Genomic DNA, 20,723 nt, shown 5'->3' with positions numbered 1-20,723 from the left:
CACCCGGCGGTGCTCTGCCCTCCCAGCAGCCCCACACACATCGCGCCTCTTCCTTTCCTACTGCCGGGTGTGTTAGTGTGCATTCAGCTGCTGAGCACCAGAGCAAGAGAAGCGTTCACAGCAGTTTGGACAAATAACACAGGAGGGGAAGGGCTGCATGAGAATTCATTTCTGGGGGTCACAGAGGGAAGGGATGGCAGGACAGGGTTATGTGCTCATGGCAGTGCATGGAGCCCCGGGAGCCAGCAGTGCATCCAGCAGCTCCAGGTGCTGTGCCACAGCTCACCAGAGTCACAGAAAGAGAGAAAAAATACAAAAGCATCTGAAAGAATCGTCAGCACACACAGACTGCAAAGTGTCCCAGAGCCCCTGTCCAGCAGCAGGGCAGAACAGCACACACTTCCCCCTTTAGTGGTTCCTCTCAATGTTTGGCCACTTTTATCAGCTCAGAAGTGACAGAAAAAAGAAGCAGAGGCACACGGAGGTGAGTACAGCCCATGCAACCATGGAGCCCTGCAGCCCTGTGGTGCAGGACCTCTTGGGGATCGTCCTCTATAGGGATCTCAGGGTGGTGGAGGCCAACCCACAGTCACCCTGTGCCCAGGCTGAAGTGGGCAACAGGAGATGAGGTTGCAGCCAGCTCTGCCCACCACAGCAGACAACAGCATCCTGCAGAGTGCAGGATGCTGGCACTCCAGCCTCCTCCCCACTATCCTGGCCAGGGCCACCTGCTGTCCCCCCTTGGCCCCATCCCTTACCCTTCCCCTTCACCCGTGCAGGACTGATCTTCCTCCTGCTGCTCAGCACTGCTTCGTGGCTCTGCCGGCAGGCTCGCACTGCCCTGCGTTGTACCTCTGACAGCTCCCTCATCCAAGGGCTCTGCCTTGTGCCTGCCAGAGAGAAAAGAAACAGGCAGGTCAGGACACGGGGGACATTGTTCTGTGGTATCTTGTGTACTCTGCTTTGTCCCTCAGGCACCACACTGACACATCTCCTGCATCCCAGCACTTAGAAACATATCCCCTTGGAATGCTCTGTGCCATGTAGACATCAGCGAAACAGGTCTGCCTTTCCTTCAGCTTCAGCAGAGCTCACCAGCACCACAGCTCATCCAAACTGGAAACTGGAGGTTCCTCACCACCTAGCCATGCTTGCTCATGTGCCAAAGAGCTCTGGATGCAGTGAGCTCCTGCCCACAGAGCTGGGGAGGGGATGAACTCTTTCAGCCCTCACAAGTAGCACTGAAGAAGGACATGAGAGAGGAACTGCCTCAGGTGTACTGATACTGTGGAGCACTGCAACAAAAGGTACTCATCATCCCAGCCATGGGGGATGTAAGACAAACCTCCTGAAGGCTCAAAACTTACATCTTACAGCAGTGTCCAACAGCAAGATCACAGACTGAGGTCTCCAGAAAACAAGCTGCTGTCACAAGGTCACAGTCAGACCTGCTGTCACCCCCTGGACTGGAGGACTGCCACCATCCCCAGAGCCTATCACACACTGCACGCCCTTGAAGCCCTGTTAATGCTGGGGCACTGCACACCAAATCACAGGAAGTGGGGTCAGAGTACTGTGCTGGGCAATCAGGAACCAGCACGCAGGTGGAACAGGCACTGCTTGGCACAGAACAATTTCTAGGGAAAGCAGGTACTGCAAAATATTCTTCCCTCCTGGCTTATCAAAAATACCTCCCCTTGTTTTGTTCAGCTGAAACCATTTGCTGATATTCCCAGTGATCTCCAACTGCCACCCAATAAAATTTAGGGTTTATCCCAACAAATTTACTAGCACCTGGGGAAAAATAATAATAATCCAGCCTTGAATTGCATGTTTCAGCACACAGCATCCCATCTATCAACAATCAGCACAAGACATCCCAACATATAGGACACACAACATCAAGCAGTCCCAGCAAGGGATATCTACTCTGCAGTCCCATGTGTTCTAAATCTTATCTCTGATAATGCAAGCAGAGCATGTGCTGGCCCAAACCTTGTCCTCTTCACTGCACATCCCCACAGCAGCATAGAGACTGTGGCTCATGTTACTCCTCCCCAGCTGCCAAGCCTGCAGCTCTCCCTGCACACCACTGCACGTACAGCATGAAGTGTTTCCAGAGCCTTCTTGTATCCTAGGAGCTGCCCATGCTCACACAAAACCTCCCCTCTCTGTGCTGTCACTGCAAAATGCTTTTAAGAGACAAAAGAGAAGACAAACAGGACAATAAAAGAACAGCACAATTTCTCTGAAGTAGCCGTTCTCACAGAATTGGGTAAAAGAATACTATTAGACATAGTTTTTCCCACCCCAACTCTGGAGGTCCAAAGCCATGGGAGTTCCACATAACCAAAGGGACTGAACTTCACAGGCTGCAAAAATTAGCCCTCACTCTCAAATCCTGAGAGCTCATGCTCACTCCATCCTGTAGTACAAGGCACAGACAGAGAGCCCATGATCTGCTACCCACAAATGCAATCCCACAAGGAGCTGAGCACCTCCAGTACTCTGCAAAGCGTGTGTAGAAGATACGGTTCCCAGTCTCCTCCAAGCACCAGATTCTGGTTCAGTGGTAATAACCTGGAACCTGCATGGTCATGATTCATGCTTCACCCAGCAGACAGCAGCACTACAAACTCAGTGGAGGAATGATCCAAGCACTCACATGCCAGTCCTGACTCTCCCCGCTGCTCCATGGCTCCGGCTCAGGACCGTCCCTTGCTCCAGCAATGCCCGAGCACCCACGTCCTGTACACACACTGTAATTCAGCTGCCACAAGTCTCTGACCTTGGTACGTCTGAAAAAGAAGGGGGCAAAAAAAGCATGGAAATGTCCAAAGGGAGCAGAGCTCCAGCACTTCGGAGTCAGAAATTAATCTGTGTGCAAGAGGTGGTAGATGTGACAAAGTCTGTGGCTCCGCTCCCTACAGGCTCCCAACAGCATGTTAGTGACTCCTTCCAACTTCCCTCCTAACATTCAAACCCTTGGAGACTGACCTTCACCTGCTTTTCCATCAAAGTTTCCAGCAAACTGCACACTCAGCTGCTTGGCTTTAGAGTTAATGACTTTCTTTTAAAATTTAACACAGTTCTCCATTGCAAGTTTCAGTTTGCCAGCAGTGGGACCTGCTTCTGGCTGGATATTCAAATCCAAACATGCTCTTAGGCAGCTATGCCAGGCTAAAGGGTACCACAGGCACACAGAAAATCCCCAAGGTTAATGCTGGCTTTGAAACTCAAGGAGCTAAATCACATCAGGAAAAATTACCTGCCTTCCTAGGGAACAGATTTTTAGGAACAGGAAGGCTATTTCTGGGATTAGCAAAGTCTGCCATTAAGGGTGGATACGAAACCTCAGCACTTCCCAGCAGTGGGATTGCTTAGGGTCTATGGCAAACATGGAGCAGAAGACGTAGCTGGGGCATCACTATCACCCAGCCCCATCCCTGCAGCAAGCACAGCACTTTCCCTGAAAAATGCCAGCAAGGAGCCACAGACTGGTTGCCCACTAAATCCTTTTCCAACCTGAAACCAGAGAAAAGTTTCCCCATCTGCAAGGGTGTTGCATGGAGTAAAGCATTAAGTTGAACAAGCTTAAAAAGTTATTGCCTGTCACCTGATCTGTGCTGCATGCAGTCTGAACCAAATGCTGAGCTGACCCAATGCACCCTGGCACTGCTTTCCACTGCCTCACCAGGGCTGGCTCTGCCCAGCCTCTCAGTGTGTCAGTTCAGCTCACTAATCCAGCAGAAACTGAGCTATTTCTGGCACGGCAAACTGGATTGGTCAGGGTTTGCAGAGGAGGTAGAGATCAAATACCAGCAATGGTACAATGGGAAAGGGTGAGTTCCCTTTTGTTGGTGGAGATCTGCTTCGGCACCTGTTGAAACCCCACCTCTTGTTCACACAAGTGCAAAGCAAAAATGCACTGAAGTACATAAACGAATTTTCCTATGCTTTCATTTTTTGATTAAACTAATTTAATAGTGGACTGCTGCTGAAAGGGCATCTGCCTTTTTCTCCCCCCATTGTGACTCCCACATTCTGTCCAACCATGGGAAGAGGTACCAAAAAAAGTTAAGACTTTAAAAGCAGTACACTGGGTCAGGCAAAAGTCTGCATAGCTTAGCATCGCGTTCCTGACAGGCACGGTGCACTGATCCACCTGAAAACATTTGTACTTTCAGGAGGCTGAACTCAGCTGGATCAGCCCACCCTAATCACCTGCTCCAGAGCTGATCTAAGCAAACAGCAGGAGCACCCAGCCAGGAGTGCTCTTTCAGAGAAGCAAAGATTAGGATCTGCTTAAACTGGCCTGAAAACCAAGTCCTAAGGATGAAGGTGCACGTCACAGCCAAGCAGGTCCAACAGCTCACTGTCACCAAAACTGGTCCTGTTTGGGTGGTGACATGCCATTAGTTCAGCCCTAACATGGCTACCTCAAGACACTTCTATAGTGTAATTTGCATTCTAAATCAATTAGCAGAACATAGCTAATTACATACTTCATTTCATGACAGCTCCATTCTCCATAGTCAGCAAGGCGTTCTCCCTCCCCAAGCTGAAAACATTCACTTTTCCAATGCTGTTAAAGATCATTCAGTTCATCTGTCCAGGTGAGATAATGCCCGACCCTGCTGCAGAGTTCAGCCCAGGAAAAACAGGTCTTTCTGAGCTGCAGCACAAACAGAAGCAAGATCCACAGTGAAACAAATGCAGGCAAACAATATGAAAGGCAAATCAGAGGTTACCCTACAGGTTTCCTTTTCAGAAGAAAAGTGAATTAACTTTCCAAAGTGAATTAACAAAGTTAGCATTAACGTAATAATTGGTACACGCGGCTGAAAATAGCTCCTTAACCAGCACACATCATTTGTCCGAGTATCTTCCTCTTGGGCAGACAGGAACATGCACTCCATCAGTAGAATTTTAGGATGGCAATTTTTCATAGTCAAAACCACTGAATTAGTTTATGGTGAAAGAGGATCCCAGAGAGATATCTCAAAGATGAAACAACTGAATTTGAAGATCTTTATCAGAGACAATTTAACCTCACCAGACCTGAGGTCAGGAGACAATTGGGCAAGAGACATCTGCATGCTAGTGCACCGAGCTGGGAACCAGGCTCCTCCTTGCAGTGGCTATCTTTTCTCTAGGAGATGGAATAAAAGGAATGGTTCCAGACATTAGAATTAAGTCTCAGGATAAAAACTTAACAATACTTAACGATTTCGAAGATACCATTTGAGGAGAAAAAACAAAAAACCACACACATTATATTATTTTCTTTCAAAAATACAAAATAAACAAAGCACAGAGCAGCCAGGAACAGTCTCTAAAACAAACTGGTAAAAACAGGCGCCTGTAACAACATCCCCTATCACTGAAGTGACTCTGATTGGAGCTGTGTCCTGCTTTCAGCTCTGTGAACATTCGGCCTCTTCCTGTTGTTTAACCAGCACTAATAAAGCCAACAGGACATGCCCTCAGCTCCAGCACTGAGCTCTTTGCAGTCCTCCCTGACTCGTTCTCAGTCATAACTTGCTTCAAAAAGCAGCGTAGGGTGGACTCTGGTAGTATTAATGTAGAAGAGGTGTGAAAAACTCACAAACCTGGAGGGGTTGGGATACAGGTAATATTTGCAGGCTCAGGGACAAACAGAGCCTTCCTTACACCTACATTTAATCTTGCAACCCCAGATAGTTCCCAGTAGAACCAATAGAGTTGTTTTCTGTGCACAGTGAAGGTTTTGCAGACCAGAACCCCAGTGTATATGTGAACCACTTTCTGACATGTTTCCCCTCAATTTTGAGGACAGGAAGAGGTTAAATTATTGAACTAACAATCTCATTCCTGTAGGACCTGCATTTCCTCCCAACTTATATCACATCCATCATAACAGAGCTTCAAGAATGACAGCAACAACTCAGATGTTCCACAGCGATGGCTCTTCAGAGGAACAGTTGGTACTTGTATCACCTGTTTTGTCATGAAAATACTGAAGTATTTTCACAGAAGTTAAGCAAGATTCAACACCACTGATGCTAACAGTGTCTTCTGCACCATACAGAAAGCATTTGGCAAGCAGCAGGAGCATGAAGGAAGTATTGAAATTCTGAGAAAAACGAGCCCACGTGCCCTGCCTTTCCACAAGCTTACAGCTGACAGGTAGCTCTTCAGAGTAATTCACCTGACAGAGGTATTTTCTTCTGAGCTTTCTTACAACTTAGAAGGGAGGGTCCAGCAGAAGTGGAGTTTGGTGCCTTTTGGAACATCTGGTCCATCTCCTTGAGCACTGGCTGGGGTGGACGTGCACCATTTTCAGTGCTGAAAGTTAATCTAAGATGAAAGCAAATATAAGTTTAGCACTGAGGACCTGATAATTGAAAGCTATGGAGCGTACTGCCACAGCAGCTCCATTGGTGCACTAACTCTATTTTCTAGTTAAGCAAACAAGAATTCACTGTTGGTAACTGTTATTTTTTTTTATATGCATATCATATTCCAGGTACTGATAGACAAACCTCATCGACAAAGACTTAACTAAAGCAAGAAACATACAGAATAAAATAAACAGTGCAAAGCTGTAGATGAATCAGATCATAGATTGTTCTTGGGTATACCCATCCTTGGCCACGACAGGCTGACAGCCTGGCACTGCTCCCTGGCCTTTATTTGAGGTGCAGAGCAGCTTTGTCTGACCCTGGCTCTGGGCCAGCATCATCTCTGCTTCTACTCTATCCTACCCCCACCACCGCACAATAACACAGCTCTGCCTCGCTTTGTTCTTAACTTAGGCATATAGGAAACAACCTCGCCTTCTGGCAAAACAGAAATCAACTTCTGACGGCTTTGCTAACAACAGCAAACCGACAGCTGGTCCAGAAGCAGGCATTAGCACAGTGTATCACAGCTACAAATGGACCAGTTACAATCGGTCATTATTTCATTAAAAAGCAATGCAACACCTGCTACAGCACTTCACCCCTGAGAGCCACAGAATGACCCCGCAAAAGAATTGTTAACAAAAGAACACATTGAAGTGTAGAAACCAGACTTGAGAGCCGTGGTTTGTTATGAACAGTGATAGCTTTTTATTAACACAATTACTGTAAGTGGAAAAGTAATCAGCGCTGTCACGCACACAAGTCTTACTCCTGGTCTGACCTTTGCGTATCCAAAATGCTGTGTGCTATCCCCAGCATGCTATTATGCTGAACATAAGCTCTAACCTCACGTAAAAATGTGTCTCACAGCTGTCCATATGCTATCCCCAGTGCTGCTCCTGCTACTGGAAAATGCACGCTATAGGAAAAGCTGCAGTGTCAGTTACTGCTCCCAACCCCAGGTATCATCCCAGCACAGCACCAGATTAACCTTCTACCTTCCTGCACTCTGAGTTGACCTAGTGACCTCGCTGGGTCACGCAAAGAGGTACAACCTTGCACATTTAACCAAAGCCTAGGCATGACAGTTGTAGGGCTGGGGTCCGTAGGGCAGCACGGCCGCACACTGCACTGCCTAACACCGGCACTGCGGGCAGGCTCAGGCAACCAGCACGGCAGCTTCTCCAGGCTCCCTGCTACTCCTGGCACAGCAAAACCCACACGGTGAGGCGGTGGGTGCCCCTGTGCACACTCTGACATCCACACAGTGCTGCAAAGAGAGGCAAGAACCCCAAAATGGGGACACCGCAGCCTCAGGGCTCCTCCAACCTGCCCCAGCCGCTCCCTGCCCCTCACACCCCTCAGCCTCCCACTCCCACGCCACAGCCCCCATCCTTCTCAGGCTCCCACCACCCCACTGAGGCCCCTCCTCACTGCCAAGCCCCACAGGTCCCTCCCAACTGCAGCAGCTCAGTGCTGCCTGACAGCCCCTATCCCCTCCATAGGGCTGCCCCCTTACACGCCTCCTGCTTCCCCCTCCCCCCCCCATACACACACACTCCCACCACCACTCAGGACCACCCCACAGCCCTCCCCACCCCAGTGATGTAGGCTGGTTTCTTTAGCAATAGGGATTAGTAACCAATGTGTTAATGCAGCTGTAGTCCCAAAAACTCTCCGTTTCAGCTTTAGCCTTGTTTTCCTCAGTAACTCCGCACTGGGGACACAACAGGGTGCTTGCACCTTTTGCACCAAGACACGCAAGGATATTTTCCTCGGGTTCCACGTTCCTTATTTTTAAAAAGCCCAACGAGCAACGGGAATCCTCCGAAGTGGGGAAAAGCGGATGGCGGCGGGTCTGATGGCGAAAAACGGGCACGAAGCAGGAGGACACCGGACCGCACTACATCACCCCCCCCCCCCACTCAAACTTCGCCTCTCGCCGCCATAGCGCCCCTCCCCCTCCTCCTCCCGTTTTTCCCGCCCACCGCCTCTCCGTCTCCGGGCAGCGGCGGCCGCGGGGCAGCGCGGGAAGGGGACGGCGCGGTGCACTGTGGGGCGGCGGCGCGGGACGCGGCGAGGCGGGGCCGGGTCGGGCCGGGTCCTGGGGGTATCGGCTGTGCAGTGCTGTGCAGTGCTGTGCAGTGCTGTGCGGGAGTTCAGGATGGCGGAGAGACCGGAGGACCTCAACCTGCCCAACGCCGTCATCACCCGCATCATCAAGGAGGCGGTGGGTGCCGGGCCGTGGGGCTCCCGTGCTCGCTGTGCACCCGCGTGGACGGGCGCGCTCGTTCACCCTCGTTCGCGATCCTCGGCCCGGGGTTTCGCTGCCCCAAACGCGGCCCGGCCCCAGGAGGAGCCCCTCGTGGGCCTTCCCGAGCCGCAGGGACAGCCCCCGCCCGGAGCAGGGCTGTGCTTTGTGTAGTAATGAATGTGATGGTGTGCTCGGTCCTGAGCCCTCGGGGAGCGGGGCTGTAACTCACAGAGCTGAGCTGACGGTGACCCCACCACCCCACTGTGCAGCTGTGCCACTGCATCAGTGCCCTCAATGAGATGAAATTGTGCCTAGTATCCAGCCTGAAAAGTGACTCCTGAGAGTCGTGCTGAGCTCTCTGAATGCCGCGGCAGGACAGGCACGCGTGTAAGACAACTCTGAGTCATTTGTAGCAGCAGCTAACAGATTGGAATTTGTTTTCTAGCTGCCTGATGGAGTGAACATATCCAAAGAAGCTCGGAGCGCAATATCTCGAGCAGCAAGTGTGTTTGTGCTCTATGCAACGTCATGGTAAGAATTTGTTGCATCACGTAACCAGTAACTGATGTTTATAATGCACCTCTCTGCTGGCTGTCCTGGAAATTTGTCGCTGTGTACATTTTGGGGTTGTCTCTTCGATTAAATAAAACAATCTTATTGTACCTCAGTCCAGCAGACTGCAGTGGTTGGGTTTGTATTGCCTTTTACAGGTTGGCAAAGGCAAGAACCCTTGGCTGACTTTGAAAGCTCACCATGCAGCCCTGGAACTGGTCACAGAGGGCACAGTAACGCCTTTGGGGTGGCTGGGAACATGGGGGTGAGTGTTCGCCCTGAATACACTTTGCAGAAGTTGCTTTTCTGGTGTTGATTTTGTGGAATTACTGCTTCGTGGCCAGTGTTCAGGCCTTCTCCTTCCCCATGGCTATTGGTAGAAAAGACCCAGGCAATCAGAAAATCAGTGATGTGGGAAAGCAATGCAGCTAGGTGAAAACACAAACAGCCAGTGACAACAAGTGGGCATCTTACATTATTATAGGAAAATGATTAAAAAACACTGGATATTTAGGGGATTAATCTTTTTTTAATTTGTCGTAGAATCATTTGAGCCGGAAGGGACCTTTAAAAGGTCACGTAGTCCCACTCCCTGCAGTGAGCAGGGACACCCAGTGCTCCATCAGAGCTCTAAGCCCTGTCCAGCCTGACCTTGGCCGTCTGCAGGGATGGGACACTGCCACTTCTCTGGGCAACCTGTGCCAGTGCCTCACTGCACTGAGTGTAAAACACTTCTTTCTTATATCCAGTCTAAATCTCCCTTCTGTTAGTTGGAAACCATTTCCCCTTGTGCTGTCCCAGCAGATCCTGCTAAGGAGTCTCTGTCCCTCTCCTTCATACAGCCTGTTCCCAGCTGTCCCCACAGCCTTCTCTTCTCTGTGCTGCTCAGCCCAGCTCTCAGCCTGTCCTCATAGGGAAGTGTTGCATTCCCTGGTGCATTTTTGTGGCCCTCCTCTGGAACATGTTTAGAACTGTAATAAACAAGAATAAATTGATGGCAGTTATCCATTACCTCTCTTCTCCTTGTTTTTGACTAGTGCAAATAACTTTGCCATGAAGGGGAAGAGGAAAACACTGAATGCCGGTGATGTTCTCTCTGCCATGGAGGAAATGGAGTTTCAGCGATTTATAGCCCCTTTGAAAGAATCCTTGGAAGGTATTGTCCTCAGACCAAAATGGGGGAGCTTCAATTGCACCAAGTTCTGTTTTCTTTGAACATCAGACAAGCAACAGTGAGTTGCTGCTATGAGTTCAGCAGGTGGATGTTGGGCTCCAGCTGCTGTAATGCTCACGAGGTGGAAATGGTTTTTCACTGTTCTTTTCTTTTTAGTTTACAGACGTGAACAGAAGGGAAAGAAAGAAGCAAGAAAAGATAAAGACAGGAAGGCAGACTCAGAGGAACAAGATAAGAGCCGAGAAGATTATAATGATGATGATGATGAAAGGATGGAGGAAGAAGAGCAAAATGATGAGGAAGAGGTGGACAACTGAGCTTGCCAATGAGACATACGGGGTTGGGTTTTGTTACTAGGGATATAAATGTTGTAAAGAAATCTTGCTGTGTCCCCTCTGGTTTCCAGTAGAGCTGTGTACTGTTCTTCTGGAATCTATCTCTCTGGCTTTAGCTGTACATAAAGGACTTGGCTGAAGCAGTGCTCATGGGTGCCTCACCTCCTCCCTGCACGCAGGGGACTTGGCAGCCTCCCCAGATGCTGAACAGACAGTAATGGGGCTGGTATTTTTATGCTGGATTGATTCTGAATCAAAGGGAAAAAAGAGAAATGTCAGATGCTCAGTACAGAAGCTGACCTGGAGAACATGAAAGAACTTTTGAATAAGCTCATTAAGCCAAGCAGCGATCTGAACCCTGGTTCGTTAACCCTTTGGGGTTTAGAGTCTGTGTGATGACGTTAAGCGCCTTAGAAGCTGACTTTTTATCCAAGTGATACGTTTTCTCCTTCATTTTCTTGCATTCTGGCTGTGCCTTCTCTTTCCTGCTCTTTGACAGTCCTACTGTGTCTTTCAACCTCACCAGCTGTGTGCAGCACGTCTGTACAATGGCCAGTGGTTCCCCAAACTGAATTCCTCCCATAAGTGAACCGAAATCAAAAGACTTCGCAGTGCTTATGAAGTAAACTGATTACCAGAAGTTCGTGTTTCGTGTCTTCAAAGCCCTCAGAGATGAAGAGGGATTTCTATGAAAACTGAAGCAAAGCTAACTGCAGAACAGTGCCTGAGGAGCAGAACGAAGGCTGCATGGATGTGTGCTGCAGGTCGGCAGCAGTGGCTCTGATGGACTCAGCTCTTCTCCCTCTGCTTGCTTCCTGCGGACAGGTTGGTGAGTGCTGAAGTGTTGGAATAGCTGAGGCTGTTGGTTTTTACTTCTTAAGTCATTCAGAGTTTGTGGCCTTCCTCCCAGCGCAGGCTCCAGGGATGCAGTGAGGACGGCGCAGTCCTGTGTGGGAAAGGCCAGCTTCAATCCTCAGCTCTTAAAGCAGCCTCCTTGGGACAGACAGGGTCAAACCAGCTGAAAGATTATCTGAGATTATAAACTCTTTGTTTGGACACGGTGCTTTGTTATTTGAAATAACTGGGATCTGGTGAAGGAAGCTTGAGGAAAGCATTGGGTGCATATAAGGGAATCCACCGGGTGGCTGATGAGCAGCATCAGCACAGCACTTGGGAGGAGCAGTTATCCCTTGTGTTGTGGAAGGTGGATGTGGTGCTCAGCTCCCGACACAGCTGAACCAGTGGGTTTTCCGTGCTTGGTTTCTACTGTAGGCAGTGGTGGCTAAAGGGACTGCATTGGAGATGTCCTCCCAAGATCTCACGAGCAAAAATGGTTGTCCTAGGTTTCGGGGGGGTTTATTCTATTTTTTTTTTAACTTTTCTACTATGTATGTGGGGTGCATATTCCGGCAGGGGCGCGTTTAAATAAAAGCCAGGTTCTTTACAGAAATCGAATCTTTCATTTCCATGGTTAATAAATGAGCTGTTTTCAGTTGCTTTAGCGCGTGTCTGAGCACGCAGCGGTAGCAGCCGCGGTACGGAGCTGTGGCTGCAGGGGATGGTAACGAGGGGACGTCCAGCGCGGCGTGCGGGGCCCGTGCCACGCGGTCCGCCCGCGGGAGGGCGCGTCCCGCCGCTGAGAGCGCGCCAACACAGGCGCGCGCCGCTCCTTTCCCGCGCTCCGCCGCGCGAGACTTGGCGCCTCCTCTGCGAGCAGCGGAGGGGCGTCGCTATGTAAATCAGTGGGCGGGGCTACGCAAATCTCGCAGGGCTCTCGCGGCGGGAAGCGGCGGCAGGTGAGCGCGGGGTGCGGGGATCGGAGCGGGGTCCGCTCAGCGCCGCGGGGCCGCCGCTGTGAACCCGGGCCGTGCTGCGTGTGCGGAGCGGCGGTCCGCCGTGCCCGGGGCCGACGCGCAGCGCTCCGGGGCTTGGAGGTGCCCGCACGGCGCGGCCCGTTGTGGTAGAGCTGGCGGCCGCGGGGGCTCGGTCACCTCCAGGCTCGGTGCTGTCACCGCCGGGCGGGAGAGGCGCTCGGACGGGTCTCGGGGCGTCCGAAGCCCTGGGCTTACTCAAGGGCACAGGGACCTTGGGGAGAGATCCTGACAAATGGAGGGCCGGGCACGCACCGACCGCAGGAAGTGTAACGGTGCCGGGTTGTGCCCTTGGGACGGGGCGGCCCTGGCTCTGCCCCCGGAGTGGGGACAGACGCTGGGGAGCAGCTCCAGGACGGGGCCCCGGGGCCTCTGTAACGGCATGGAGCTGTGTCAGGGGTGGGTCGGGTGGGGGTCGGGCAAAGGGTCTGCCCCAGAACGTGGTGGGCACAGCCCCGAGCTGCCGGAGCTCAGGGTGCGTTGGGACGTTGCACTCAGCCATAGCGTTGGGCTTTGCGTGGTGCTGTGTGGAGCCGGGGTTGGACTCAGTGGTCCCTATGGGTCTCTGCCAACAGCTGAGAACATTGAGCATCGTGGCAAAGCCAGCCGCAGGCACCAACCACCCAGTGCGTGGTGCCACAGCCCTGGCGCTGAGGCCAGGAGCACTGCCTGTCTGCACTAGAGGACTCTGCCAGTGCCTGGTTTTAGGGCCAAAGGGAAGAAAGCGTTGGGAAGTCACGGGGCAGTGAGTGCTGCAGTTCGGCAAATGCGCTGTCACTCCTGCAGTATCACCACACGTGTTCCCACAGCATCTCTGAGCACGTTTCCAGATCCTATCTGGAAGATTAAATTCTTCCGAACACCTTGTCCTTTGTTACTGACTGCTAATTAACCTGCCCTCATTAGTGTAGCTCTGCTGTGTCTCCTGGGAGCTCAGCTTTCCCCTTTAGCTGTGGGTGATGTCCCCCAGCTCCTCACTGGGCAGTGTCAGAGCTCAGCTTGGCTTATGGCTGCTTCCCCTGGGGGGGCCCAGGGGCTGTTATCTCCTCTGGACAAGTCCTTCCCACTTCTCCAGTGCAGGCTGTGGCCTCTATCTGACCCTGACAGTGCGATGGCAGCTGCCGCCTTTGCTCCCGCCCGTCCCCATCCGTGGGATCAGCGCTCAGAGCACTTTCTGGATTCTCGAGGTGTGCTGTGCTCACTGAGCCCTTTGTTCCACTGCCTGGAGCCGTGCCCGGCAGTGCCTGCTGCCCGAGGGCTCTGCTGCATGGGCATGGAGTGGCAGTGGCCTTGGGCTGGCTGTTCCTTCCTGCAGTGCCAGGACACTGCCCGCACGCTGCCAGCTGTTCCACACTGTGCATGTGCACCATCAAGGGTTTTATAGTCCTGTGATATATGTAAGTGTAAGTAACTGAGAGGCTGCTCCGTCCCCAAGCCAGGAATGCAGGCAGCTTGGTTCAGGTGGGAGAGTGATGCAGCTGGACAATTTGGCTCTGCACTGGGATATCTCAAGGGTCTTTGCTTGTAAAACATGGGAACACCTCCAATTAAAGTTTCCTGGAGGAATGGAGCCATCTCCTGCCCTGCTCTGCCCTGAGCAGTGTGGTGAGTGCCAGTATACGATGCCATTCCTGGGCTGTGGTCCCGGTGAGCAGAATGAGGTCAGTGTGTCCCCGGAGAGCTGGGCACCAGTGGAGGAGCAGTGAGGTGTAGTGTTGTGGATATCAGCCAGGTGCTGACGCCCTGTGTGAGCTGTGGGCAAAGGGAACGTGGCTTGAGTAAGCTGTGAAATGTACATCTAAATTACCCAGTCACGAGATTATTAGTGAGGTCTGGAAGAAGAAGAAAACACTGTTACAGGCAAGTCCTGTGGTTGTGCAGGGCGGTGTGCAGCCTGCAGGTGAGCGTTGCAGAGGAGGAATGGCATGTACTGGGTTACAGGGCAGAGGTTTCTGCCCCATCCCCGCAGCCTGGGAAGCAGATACCCGGGGGAATTCACTGTAGCTCGCGGATGTCTGAGCAGAGCAGCACATCAGGCCATCACGTTCTCTTTTTCTCCATCTCACAGTCACCAGCTGAGCAGCAGCTCTGATTCCCAGTGAGCAGTACTCATTTCCTGTGCCAAAGCCTGTTAATCTCAGGCTGCTCTCTGCCAGGGCAGACATTTGATGCAGACATAAAGCAATAAACGTGCTTCAGTGGCACTCAGCCCATCACCTGCCTTATTTTTGCTGTTTCAGGGTCTCTTTTCACGACATCCTGTGCATTCCCAAGATGCAGGCAGATTCACTTCTTCACAGTGGCTACTTCCACCCCGTGCTGCGCTCGTGGCAGTGCACAGCCACCACCTTCGATGCCTCCAACCTTATCTACCCCATCTTTGTCACGTGAGTGAGCCCTGGGCTGGGGACCGACCAAGCTCAGGTTGGCTGGGCAAAGCACCACAGGGAGGGGCTGGGACTCCCCAAAAGATTCCCTGTGGACAAGCATGGGGCAGGGGCCGGGTTCTTTGGGCATAGCCCATCTGCAGTCTTCCTTCTCACACTGAGTGCTCACATCTCTGTCCCATCCACCCTCTGCAGTGACAGCCCTGATGCAGTGGAGCCGATTGCCAGCCTCCCTGGACAGGCCAGGTAAGGGCTGGAGCCAGCCAGGCTGCCTTGCAGCTGGAGATGAGCACAGGACAGGGGCAACACTCCTATATTATTCCCTGTATTCCCTTCCCTGGGGATCCCCCCAGCATCAATTAGGGTGGGAACATCCCTCTGCTCAGAGCGGGGAAGGTGAGCAAACTGGAGATGCTGGGTGGTGCAGGGTCCTGTTGGGCACACAGAAAAGCTGGAACAGGACAGGGATGCCAGCAGCACGTGGACGTGGACCCCTGTCCTGCATTCAGTCTTGCAGAATGGGCAGCTCCTGCTGGTTGCAAGGTTTGGACAGAGGCCAGAGGGTGTGTTGGGCAGGTTTTCCAGATCAGCCATTGCTGTTGTGCAGTGGGAGGTGGGTCAGCATGGGAGGGGATCCTGGCAGCTTGGCCAAGTCATGCAGAACGTTGTTGCTCCCAACACCAGGTCTGCTGGCCCTGGGCACTTGGCCATGGTTGTGCAAGCAGAGTGTGTGCAGCAGAGCCTGAACTCTGTGTCACACCAGGCACTGTGCCCAGCACCCCACGCTGTGCTGAGCCCAGGCCTGACTTGCTCAGATCTGCAACGGGAAAGCTGAGATAAGGGATCCAAAGGCAGGCCACGCTCATCCTTGGAGAGCAGAGACAGCACAAGGCTCCCTGCTCTGTCTCTGCCTGGTAGATAACTGTGCTGTAGCCCCAGATAGAGGCCTGGTTTGTTCCTCCCAGCAGCACCTCCTCTGTATCTCCCACTGCTGCTTGTTGTGCACCAGCATCCAAGTTAATGATTAACTTGGGTCCCTCCCTGAGTGGCCCATCAGGCAGAGCCCTGCCAGCTGGGTGCTGAGCACTGTTCAGGTCAGAGGGCTGTGTGCTAGCACTGAATGTACACTCACAGTGTATTTGCTGGATCACAAAGATCCCAGTCCCAAAGCAGGATGGGCTCCTGATACCTGAGTGGTTGCTGTATGCTGCTGAGCCTCTCTGCCCCTGTACACGAGCAGCCCCCTTTGCCTCGTGGCAGTGATGCAGGGTCCCCAGGTCAGCCTTCAGCATGGCTCCCGTCCAGCTCACCCCTTAGGGCAGGTCTGGGTGCCTGGCAGCCCCCTTTACTTTGCTTTTCTCAGGTATGGAGTCAACAAGCTGGAGGGGGTGCTGCAGCCCCTTGTTGAGGATGGTCTGAAGTGTGTGCTCATCTTTGGGGTGCCCAGCAAGGTTCCCAAGGTCAGTGTGCATGAGCAGGTGGTGGCATGGGGCCACAGAGGTTTGGGGGAGCACTGTGGAGCTGGTGGGACAGTTTGGGGTTGTAGCAGTCCATTCCACAGATCGGGATGGGGATGGCAGACACCAGAACGCTCCCAGGAGCTCTGGGTGCCTCTGCTCTGTTGCTCTGAATCAGTGGTGAGGAGAGAGCAGAGAGCTCTGCACTGCAGAGAGCAGCATGGGAGGCTGAGAAGAGCACATACTGTGCTGCTTCTTCTGACCCAGTCTTGCACTGGGAGGTGTTGCAGGGTGGCCTCAAGGTCTGTGCTCACTTCAGTGTCATGCTCTGTCACCCTTTTCCACCACTGGTGATCACACCACTCTGCAACATGAGGTCTCATAGTTCAAGAATGTTTCCTGGGTTGATCTGCAGCCACAGAGGAGCTGGTGGGAGGCCCTTAGCTCTGTGTGCTCAGGCATTTCTCTTCTTGCAGGATGAGAGAGGCTCTGCTGCAGATGCAAAAGACACACCTGCCATCCAGGCCATCAGGAAGATCTGCTCCACATTCCCAAAGCTGCTCATTGCTTGTGATGTCTGCTTGTGTCCTTACACCTCCCATGGGCACTGCGGTGAGCACGCAGCATGGGGGACTGGGGTGCTGTTCAGGCACCTTCCTCTTACCAGGAGTCCCTGGGGGTTTCTTTCTCATGAGGATTTCTGGGTGCCAGTGGGGCCTGGCCAGCACCTGCCTCAAGACTTCCCAGCACTGTGTTGAGCTTGGGTGACCTGAGTTTTGCAGTTAGGGTGGGAGGTACAGGTGGATCAGGAGCATACTCCCTATCCCTGAGTCCATCTAGGTTCACCATCACTATCATCCTGGAGCACTCATGTATTGAGTCCAGCCTGTGGGCACTGCACTGCTAATCTGCTCAGCTCCTCCTTATCCAGCTCTAACACCTTCTCCACTCATTTCTGTGAACATCTCTATAGCTTGCTGTCCTGCCCTTTGTCTGACTCATTTTTTCTTCCAGGCATCCTGCGGGAAGATGGCACCATCCAGAACGAGGCCAGTTGCCAGCGGCTAGCAGAAGTGGCACTGGCTTATGCCCAGGCAGGTGAGCAATCCCTAGCAGCAGCAACTGCATGTGGTTCTTGTCACCTTGGCCCCCTCATCTCTAGCAAACTGCCTGGCTCCAATGGGAGGGCTTTCATTGAGCTGGGAAAGCATCCACCTGGAGGAGCTGCAGGGACCCCAGACACCTTCAGCCCTAGAAGGGAAATGCCCAGGGTCACTCCCCCCTGCTGGCACTTAGAGCCCTGGGCTCATTATCTCTGGCCTCTCCCTGCAGGCTGCCACATTGTTGCCCCCTCGGATATGATGGATGGGCGCATTGCAGCCATAAAGAAGGCTCTGATCTCCAACGACATGGGCAACAAGGTGAGCATGGGACGTGTGTGTGCCATGGGAGCAACCCCAATGGGATGGCTGCACCATGAATTAGCCTGGGCACAGAGTAGAAGAAGTGAACCTCTGTGTTGCTCAGGACATGCATCAAGCATTTTCCTGCCCTGGTGCATGCATGAAGGGAAGGTTTCTGGCCCGACAAATGGGGCCAGTGACATGCCAGGCCTCTTCCAGAGGACAGAATATAAACCAACTGTGGGAGGGATTGCTACCACCCCCAAGGTGGGATGCAGCAAAGAGCTCTAGTCCTCATGATCCCACTCTCCTCTGCAGGTCTCAGTGATGAGCTACAGTGCCAAGTTTGCTTCATGTTTCTATGGACCCTTCAGGTGAGGTTCTGCAGAGATGGGAACAGCCCACATTTGCAGGAGAAACAAGGAGAGAGCCAGCACTGCACCAGAGTGTATTTTGGGATGCGCGTTGGCTCACCCAGGAGGTAGAGCTCATCCCAAAAAAGGCCTGGACCCCAAGAGGCCCTGAGGATTTAGAAGAGACCAAAAGGAAAATGTCTGAATCAGCTTCACCCCAACCCTGCAGGCATGGGGAGGGCTGTGGGTGCAGAGGCACAGCTCTCACTTGCTGGGGCTGCTCCCCATCCTGAGTAAGATGGGGAGGAAGGGAGAGCAGCTCTGGCCACTGTCCCAGCCTGGCCTCACACTGAAGGCACTGATCCTTGTGCCCTACTTTTTTCCAGGGATGCTGCACAATCCAAACCTGCCTTTGGAGATCGGCGCTGCTACCAGCTGCCCCCAGGTGCCCGCGGCCTGGCACTGCGAGCTGTGGTGAGTCCAGCTGGGCCTTGTGGTGACCAGAAATCTCATCCATCCAACATGGCCACGGGTCCTTGCCCTGCACAAGTCAGCTCACCACAGAGCCTGAGGAGCACGTATAAGGAGCTGGGTGCCCCATTCCCCGGTGTGGCTTGAAGCATGGGGCCAAGGGATGAGGTACCAGGCCCGGCTGTGGGCTCCTGTGGCCATTGTGGGCCTCTTCTGTGTCCTGGGCTCCTGGGAAAGTAATTAGTGGGTCAGAAATTCCGAGGAAACATCCCTCAGCTGTGAGCTGCAGGGATTGCGTGCGTTCTCCCTGCAGGACCGGGACGTGCGTGAGGGTGCAGACATGCTGATGGTGAAGCCTGGGATGCCCTACCTGGACCTCGTGCGGGACGTCAAGGAGCGGGTAAGGCCGTGCTGAGGTGTCCCAGAGGAGCAGTGTGGGCTGGGGACAGCCACGGCACCGTTCCTAAACGGGAGGGGACACTGCACAGCTGAAGGGCTCCAGTCCGCGGGGCGGACAGACGCTGTCCCGCTGAGCCCTGCCGTTGTCCGCAGCACCCCACGCACCCACTGGCCGTGTACCACGTCTCGGGCGAGTTCGCCATGCTGTGGCACGGGGCGCAGGCGGGCGCCTTCAGCCTGAGGGCCGCGGTCACGGAGGCCGTGGCCGCCTTCCGGCGTGCAGGTGAGAAGCGGGAGGGCACGGGGCCGGGCTGCCTCGAGCCCGCTTCCAATCCGCTCTCCTCCCCTCAGGAGCCGACATCATCATCACGTACTTCGCGCCGCAGCTGCTGCGCTGGATGAGGGAGGAGGCGGAGGCGGGGCGCGCCTGAGCCGGCGGAAGGGGCCGGCAGCGGAAGGGGCGGGGGCGGGGCGGCGTGCCTCCCCGTGCTGCCCCGGGGCGGGGCCGGTGCCCGCCAACGCCGGTGGGCGCGGGGCTGACGCGGGCTCGCGGTGCGTGCCGACGCCCCCGTGTGTGCTGTAGGTTCCCTTTAAGCCTAACTTTGATCGGAGCGATGCTCAAGCTGCGCCTGTTGACGTGGGACGTGAAGGACACGCTCCTGCGGCTCCGGCAGCCCGTGGGGCTGAGCTACGCGGCCGAGGCGCAGGCCCGCGGGCTCCAGGTGCAGCCCGAGGCGCTCAGCCGATCCTTCCGAGCGGCCTACAGGGCCCAGAGCCACCGCTTCCCCAACTACGGCCGGGCCGAGGGGCTGAGCTCCAGGCAGTGGTGGGTGGATGTCGTCAAACAAACCTTCCGGCTCGCGGGTGTGCACGAAGACGCGCTGCTCTCACTGATGGCGGAAAACCTTTACCGGGATTTCTGCAGCGCACGTAACTGGGAGCTGCTGCCGGGAGCCAGCGAGACCCTGAGCCGGTGCCACCGCCGCGGTCTCCGCATGGGGGTGGTCTCCAACTTCGATAACAGGCTGGAGAGCGTCCTGGCGCAGTGCAACCTCCGGCAGCACTTCCACTTCGTGCTCACCTCTGAGTCTGCCGGTGCTGCCAAGCCAGACCCGGAGATCTTCAGGGCGGCCCTGCGCCTTGGCGGGGTGCTGCCTGAGCAAGCGGCCCACGTCGGGGATGACTACAGCAGGGATTACAGGGCGGCACGGGAGGCGGGAATGCACAGCTTCCTGCTCCGCACCCCTGGGCAGAGCTCACAGCCGGAGGTGCCGCCAGGACACATACTGCCCACACTGAGCCACCTCCTGGCTGTTATCGAGGAGGGGTAGCAGCAAGAGCTGCCGTCCAGAAGGACTGAAGGACTGATGCTGCTGCTGAGTGGTGTTCCACTCCCAGAGTGTGACTTACTGCTGCTTGGGGCAAGGAAAAGAAACGAGCGCTTCTGAGCGTGGGGAGAGGCACTGCCCACAGGGCAAGAGCAACATTCAGGCAATAAAGTGTACCCGGCACACACAGCATTTGTGCTGTTTTCTTTCAGAGTGCTTCAGCTGGGGTGGGGCCTTCTGCTGCTGGAGCTGGGAAATGTATCTGGGGGCAGCACAGAAAGCATTTCGCTTACACTCATCCATCTGTGCTCCAGCAAATTCATTCCATCAGAAGGGTTGGGGCAGACCAATAC

General features: G+C 53.9%; 4 protein-coding genes across 4 annotated transcripts in view; 3 read left to right on the top strand and 1 right to left on the bottom strand.

The window, feature by feature from the left end:
• The window catches only part of RGS3 (regulator of G protein signaling 3), a 67,426-nt gene extending 64,546 nt beyond the window's left edge, over positions 1-2,880 (bottom strand). The window contains exons 1-2 of the mRNA XM_065737687.1: positions 2,666-2,880; positions 759-890 (exon numbers count right to left, since the gene is read on the bottom strand). Coding sequence (XP_065593759.1) covers positions 759-890; positions 2,666-2,696 — 163 coding nt within the window. The 5' untranslated portion in view covers positions 2,697-2,880. The remainder of the gene's footprint in view (positions 1-758; positions 891-2,665) is intronic.
• A 5,653-nt stretch (positions 2,881-8,533) lies between these two features.
• POLE3 (DNA polymerase epsilon 3, accessory subunit) lies at positions 8,534-11,467 on the top strand. Its single transcript, XM_065737684.1, has 4 exons — positions 8,534-8,616; positions 9,086-9,171; positions 10,230-10,348; positions 10,523-11,467. The coding sequence occupies exons 1-4, from the start codon at positions 8,551-8,553 to the stop codon at positions 10,681-10,683; spliced, it is 432 nt and encodes a 143-aa protein (XP_065593756.1). The 5' UTR covers positions 8,534-8,550; the 3' UTR covers positions 10,684-11,467.
• A 3,364-nt stretch (positions 11,468-14,831) lies between these two features.
• On the top strand, positions 14,832-19,473 carry ALAD (aminolevulinate dehydratase). Its single transcript, XM_065737685.1, has 11 exons — positions 14,832-14,959; positions 15,155-15,205; positions 16,323-16,419; positions 16,893-17,028; positions 17,431-17,514; positions 17,749-17,837; positions 18,138-18,193; positions 18,559-18,646; positions 18,957-19,043; positions 19,196-19,325; positions 19,394-19,473. The coding sequence occupies exons 1-11, from the start codon at positions 14,847-14,849 to the stop codon at positions 19,471-19,473; spliced, it is 1,011 nt and encodes a 336-aa protein (XP_065593757.1). The 5' UTR covers positions 14,832-14,846.
• Positions 19,474-19,606: 133 nt separating this feature from the next.
• HDHD3 (haloacid dehalogenase like hydrolase domain containing 3) lies at positions 19,607-20,395 on the top strand. Its single transcript, XM_065737169.1, has one exon. The coding sequence runs from the start codon at positions 19,657-19,659 to the stop codon at positions 20,371-20,373; it is 717 nt and encodes a 238-aa protein (XP_065593241.1). The 5' UTR covers positions 19,607-19,656; the 3' UTR covers positions 20,374-20,395.
• Positions 20,396-20,723: the final 328 nt, after the last annotated feature.

Source organism: Cyrtonyx montezumae, unplaced genomic scaffold (genome assembly GCF_038088225.1).
Source record: "Cyrtonyx montezumae isolate F1298 unplaced genomic scaffold, pur_monq_1.0 scaffold_20, whole genome shotgun sequence".
NCBI classification, from domain to species: Eukaryota; Metazoa; Chordata; class Aves; order Galliformes; family Odontophoridae; genus Cyrtonyx; species Cyrtonyx montezumae.
Note: the sequence above shows the minus strand (reverse complement) of the source record. Positions and strands in the feature narration are given on the sequence as shown.

Excerpts from the sequence above, each read along its gene's own strand:
- POLE3 (XM_065737684.1), top strand. The coding sequence starts at position 8,551 with ATGGCGGAGAGACCGGAGGACCTCAACCTGCCCAACGCCGTCATCACC. Across the intron at positions 8,617-9,085 it reads CCCGCATCATCAAGGAGGCG|CTGCCTGATGGAGTGAACAT; the intron begins GTGGGTGCCGGG and ends TTTGTTTTCTAG. Across the intron at positions 10,349-10,522 it reads TTTGAAAGAATCCTTGGAAG|TTTACAGACGTGAACAGAAG; the intron begins GTATTGTCCTCA and ends TTTTCTTTTTAG.
- ALAD (XM_065737685.1), top strand. The coding sequence starts at position 14,847 with ATGCAGGCAGATTCACTTCTTCACAGTGGCTACTTCCACCCCGTGCTG. Across the intron at positions 14,960-15,154 it reads ATCTACCCCATCTTTGTCAC|TGACAGCCCTGATGCAGTGG; the intron begins GTGAGTGAGCCC and ends CACCCTCTGCAG. Across the intron at positions 18,194-18,558 it reads TGTTTCTATGGACCCTTCAG|GGATGCTGCACAATCCAAAC; the intron begins GTGAGGTTCTGC and ends ACTTTTTTCCAG.
- HDHD3 (XM_065737169.1), top strand. The coding sequence starts at position 19,657 with ATGCTCAAGCTGCGCCTGTTGACGTGGGACGTGAAGGACACGCTCCTG.